General features: G+C 33.8%; 1 protein-coding gene across 1 annotated transcript in view; it reads left to right on the top strand.

The window, feature by feature from the left end:
• The window catches only part of Ly75 (lymphocyte antigen 75), a 96,576-nt gene that overhangs the window by 72,014 nt on the left and 18,562 nt on the right, over positions 1 to 6,000 (top strand). The window contains exons 27-28 of the mRNA XM_003478570.5: positions 1,997 to 2,158; positions 2,710 to 2,826. Of these exons, the coding sequence (XP_003478618.2) occupies positions 1,997 to 2,158; positions 2,710 to 2,826 (279 nt within the window). The remainder of the gene's footprint in view (positions 1 to 1,996; positions 2,159 to 2,709; positions 2,827 to 6,000) is intronic.

Genomic DNA, 6,000 nt, shown 5'->3' with positions numbered 1-6,000 from the left:
GAAGAAGTTATAATCATATTCTTTTTCAAAAAAACTTGTTGCAAAAATTGGCATTCAAGTATAATTACTCAGTAAGTATTTTGTCATTAATTTTTTATTTGAGACATATTTACCTTTTTATATCAGCTGACAACATTGACTTTTCATTTTTATTAGCACATGTTTGCAGTGCACAATGTTTACATTGCTTGCATGGGGTTGGTACATGAATATAACACATCTTAATCCTGTTTTTCATCCCCTACCTCCCCATTTCTTGATCCCCTTGCCATTTCAAAAAGATCATCTCCCTACTTCCTATCCTCTATCTTTTTTCTTTTTAGTCATTATTCGATTTTCTCATATAAGAGAAACCATGTATATATAAGCTCGTGTGTCTGATTTCTTTCACTTAATATGGTCTTGGGGTGCATCCATTTTCCTACAAATGACTTAAGTTCATCTTTCCTTATGGTTGAGTTGTATTCCAATCTTTGTGAATACCACATTTTCTTTTTTTCTTTATTAGTAGACGTTTGTAGCACATAATTATTACATTTATCATGGGAAGTTTGTATATGTGCATAACAATCTTAATTCTTAGTTTTGTCTCCTTTCTCCCACCTCCCTTCCTATTCTCTCCAACTCTTGTTCCCCCTTCTCATTTGCAAAAGCTCTATTTCCATTGTTATTCAACTTTTTAAAAAAATTCCTTTTCCTATCCACCTCCCGCCATCCCTTGTTCTCCTTTGCATTTTAAAAAGTTCTCCCTGCTTCCCATTATTTTTTATTTTGCTCTCTATACTCTGAGTTTCTTATTTATCAGTATTCAAGTCCCATTGTGACTCAGCCTCCTTTTATGCATACACTATATTGATATTGTCTCAGAAAACTTATTTTTGTAGGAACTTTTTCATAATTCTTAAAATGAGCAGCAAACCTTATTTTCATGAGCCTCTGTTAAGACTGTGTGCTGCAAGTTATAACAACAACCTTAACTCAGCTTCAGCCAACAGGAAAATTTAGAACCCCCCAAACAGAGATACAGCTAAGCTTCCTGGGGAATGGAAAGTAGGAGCCCATACACGCGCCCTTCCACCTGTCATTTCTGTTTCTGTCTGTGTGTCTGCACCTTGTCCTTTATATGCTTTCTGCTTCTCTCTGCACATAGTGGAACATGGCGGCTCTGCAACTTTAACTTATGCTATTACTGGAGTTGAGTTCATGATGTCTGAATTCCACTTTTCACATTCTTAGACTCTGATGGGCTCAGCCTGAGTCAGGTATGCCATCGCTAGCTCAACCAAAGGAAAGTGATTTTAAATCATCAGGAGCCCCCATTTGTGGGTTTGTAGTGGAGAGAACACACTATGTCCCTGACAAAGGGATTGGTTGTGAGATGGGAAAGATACTGAATGACCTTTAGAGCTACATGTCAAGTCCATTCGATTTATTCTGAGTAAGGCATATGTATATTTGTATCATCTAGAATGTACAGCCTTTTAATAAAATGAAAAAAAACCAGATTTTTCAGTGGCCATATGATAAATGATATTTCTGTTTGATTTGCTGAAAGTAATAACTTAGAACATCAAGTATTTCATTAAAATGTCCCTTTAAAATTAGAGATATCAGTAAAAGTTTGAAAGTAAATTCTCAAAGTTATAGCTAGGAACCTGTTATCAATTAATATGTTTGTATAGTTTCTCTGACATCGCCCCTTGCACTTGACATTTGATAATGCATGAAGGCAGAAACTGTGTTTAACCTAAAAGCACCTCCTTTTCTGCATTTTTCTTCTCCATTGCTGAGCTAAGAAAATGGTTTTAAACAATTTAGTCCCCCAAAAAAGCAAGCCTCCTATGTGCTATTTTTGACCATAAACAGAGTAGAAGCTTTAGCAGGCTATTATTTCTAGGCTACTTGCGTTTTTCGTATAAATTCAGGCTAATGACAACAAACAGGAGTTAACATTATTTCTCAAATTAGAATTCTTACCATCAACTCTTTTTTCTAGATGAAACTGAGGTTAAGCCAGTTGACAAAGTTAAATGTCCATCGCCTGCTCTAAATACCCCATGGATACCATTTCAGAACTCTTGCTACCATTTCATGTTAACAAAAAATAGACATACAGCAATGACACAAGATGAAGTTCATTCCAAATGCCAAAAAATGAGTAAGTAGATTCTACTGTCATCTTGTACCGAGTTTTGCTAATTCTTTTTAAAAGTTGCCTGTATCATAAATATTTCTAATTAGTACTAGTAACTAAATCTCAAAAGTTTTTAGCTCCTAATTTCTACCTTATCAATTAAAACATATTAAAATGTGCAATTAGTTAAAAGAGAAAGTACATGAATAACTTTTTTACTTACCCAGTTGAGAATTAGTCTGTCTTCATGTGTGTAAGCAAGATGGATTCTTTTTGACAAGGAAAAGAAATCACATTAAAAAGCTTAAAAGTGGATGCTAAGATAAAAGCAAAGTGAAAATTGGTTAGCTGCTACTTTTACACTACACTGTAACATCAAATTTAACATCAAATTGTTTGAAAATTTGAGAACCTATTTTGTACAATAAGATAGTTTACATTTACATGTTTGTTTTTCCATTATCAAGTTTTGAAAAATATTAAACTGGGAATGAATACTTTTTAAATGTTATGAGCAAAGTAAAGTGTTCTGCTTAAGTAATTATAAAACCTATTGACTATTTTTCATCTAACAGATTCAAGATCACATATTCTAAATATTCGAAATGAAAAAGAGAATGAGTTTGTGCTTGAGCAACTTCTGCACTTCAACTACATGGCTTCATGGGTCTTGTTGGGCATAACTTATGAAAGTAAGTTGTAAATGTATCAGTTTCCTCTGCTTTATTATTACGTGACTGTAACCTACTTATCAAGCTACAAAAGTATGGTTCTTCAAAGTCTATCAGTATATAAAAGTACAACCTTATTAGGGCTTGGGAGTTAGCTCAATGGTAGAGCACTCGTCTGGCATTTCTGAAGCCCTGGGTTCAATCCCCAGAACTGAAAAAAAAAAAAAAAATAGTGTAATCATGTACTTAATTTCATACATGGAAGTTTTTGTAACTCTATCAATGTCATTATTATACTTTTCCCACCAATCTTAGACTTAAATGGAGAACAATAATACCCTTTCCCCAGTCTTCCTTCAAGCAACTTAAGATTAACTAAAAATGACCACACTCCCGTATAAATCTCCAGTACCTACTTTATAGCCTTACTGTATGGGATGAATGAGAACAGAATCACTTTCTATTAATGTTGCACCTAAGGTTTATAACATTGTCTTGAGGCATGCATACGGTATGCAACATAAAAATGAGACTCTTGATTTGACAGTGGGATATGTAATTTGAAAGAAATGCTATGAATACAAAATATTATTTGACAGTTTTTTCCTTTTTTGAGACAGGGTCTCACTCTCTCATTCAGGCTAGCCTTGAACTCCCTATGTGGCCCATACCAGCTTTGAATTCATGAAACATGAATGTGTGTTGAACATTCTGCCTCAGCCTTCTGGATGCTGGGATTATAGGCATGCGCTATTATATATAATTTTTTTAAAAAACACCAAATCTAACATGGATTTAGGGTGAATAACATACCCAGAGATGCCATGAAAACTAGAAATTTCAAAATTAAGAAAAAATATTTTCATACTTTGTTGAACATAAATCATGAAAAGCATACATTTTCCCTGATATGGGTTTAATAAGGACACTAGATAATGAACTAGAAGTGTAGGAAAGAAACTAAATTACTGTACTCAAATTTGACCATTTTTAAAAATAGGCTTTTTATTTGCTATCTAACCTGTTTCTTATGATTGCCAAGGTTGTCCCTAAATGTTTATTACTTGCAGATGAGTTTGTGATTAAACTATTAAGCAATAGATAAGACTTGCGTTTCCACTTGAACATAAATTCTTCACAGAAGGACTTAGTTGGCTTGAGTCTTTTCTTCTTTTGCACTAAATTAGGAGTAGAGGGGGAAAATGGACAGAAATGAGATGGAAAGTTTGTAGGCTTTAACTGAAAGTGATTGAAAAAGCAGTGGCCTTGTATTGAGCAGTCAAGAACAAACCCAGAATGTACACTTAAATTGTACCCTCTGATATACTTTATAGTTATCTGAAACAAAATGTGTATATTCTGAAAAAGCATTTTCAGTGTTTGCTTTGGCAGCTCATATATGAAAAAACATTTTCAGATATGAAGACATCTTTTAAATTTTTTAATAAAATACATGGGTAATAAAATTTTTAATAAAATATACAGGCATATGAGGGACATATAGAAAGACATTTTATGAGTCTGGTTTAAATTTAATTCTTACTAAATTCATATCCATAAGTTTATGTACAAGTCATATCAATGTTTTTAGTTACTTCAAAGTACTTACAGAATATTTAATTCTGTGTAGCACCTGTACAAAGACTTCTGGTTTTGGAAACCTGAATTTTCCACAGTTGGGCCATGAATAAAAAATATTACGCCAACACAGCAACCAAGAGATAAGCCCGATTTTTAAAAAGTGAATGTTAGAGCAACTTTAGAAATACACCACAGAACACTGAATGTAGAAGAAAAGCAACAACTTTAAAGTTTGAGAAAAGGAACAAGGATTTGGGAAACACATGGTGATATAAAGGATGGAGAGAAAAACAAATCGGTCAGGCACAATATCCCGCGCCCCCTGGGAGGCTGAGGCAGGGCAAGTTCCAGCCCAGTTTGAGCAACTTGGTGATTTAATGAAACCCTGTCTCAAAATAAAAACTAAAAGGGCTGAGGATATATCTCAGTGTGAAAGTCCTGGGTTCCATCCCCAGTACAGAAGTGGGGTGCATATCACTTACACAGTATTTCTGTTGCATCACTGATATAGGCAGATGTTTAGGTATGCTGCTTTGGGAGTTGGTAATCAGCAAAAGGTAGAAATAGCCAGCACAGCCATTGGTATGTGCAGACAATGACATCACTGTTCATATGGACTTACAATTTTAATAGGCCCAGAAACTTTTTTGAGCTCTTTATTGAGACATTCCGATATCAAACAGTTCAGCCATTTGAAGTGTACAATTAAAATTTTTAGTGTAGTCATGAAGTTGTATAATCATCGCTACTCCCAAAAAGAAATATGGTATCCCTTAACATTTCCTTCCCCATTCCCACCAGAAACTATAAATCTACTTTCTTCTATACAAGTTGCCTAATCTAGACATTTCTATAATAAATGAGATCATATAATATTGTGATTTTGGGTGGCTGGCTTCTTTCACCTGGCAAAAAAGTTTCAAGGTTTATCCATATTATAACATGTATCAATACATTATTACCTGGTGTGTCTGAGTTATATTCCATTTTATGGATACCACATTTTACTTATACAGTCATTGGTTGGTGGACAGTTAGGTTGTTTTCATACTTTTGGTGATATGAATAATGCTTCTCTGAACATTCATGTGCACATTTTTGTGTAGACATGTGTTTCCATTTCTCTTGTGCATACGTACTGGGTATACAACTTCCTGTGGAATTGCTGAATTTTTCACCCTTTGAAGAACTGCCAGCGTTTTCAAAAGCATCTGTACACTCTCCATTTCTACTATCAGTATATGAGAGTTTTGATTTCTCCATATCTATGCCATTTGTGTTTAACTATCTTTTTTATATAATCACTATTCAAATGAATGAGAAATGATATCTCTTAGAGGTTTTTATAGTATTTCCCTGGTGGCTAATGATATTAAACATATTTTCAAGTACTTATGAATTACTTGTATATCATCTGTGAAGAAATCACTGTTTAGATCTTTTGCCTATTTTTTTAGTTGAGCTCTTTGTCTTTTTATTGTTAAACTTTAAGTATTCTTTATTCTAGATATAAAGCCCTAATTTAGACATAAAACCCTAAATGACTTGGAAATAGTTTCTCCCATCACTTTCCTGATGGCACAAAGGTTTTTCACTGTAATCAAGAATTATTTA

This window comes from Cavia porcellus, unplaced genomic scaffold, assembly GCF_034190915.1.
Source record: "Cavia porcellus strain 051 isolate PalLab524CR breed Dunkin Hartley unplaced genomic scaffold, mCavPor4.1 scaffold_12, whole genome shotgun sequence".
Lineage (NCBI taxonomy): Eukaryota > Metazoa > Chordata > Mammalia > Rodentia > Caviidae > Cavia > Cavia porcellus.
Note: the sequence above shows the minus strand (reverse complement) of the source record. Positions and strands in the feature narration are given on the sequence as shown.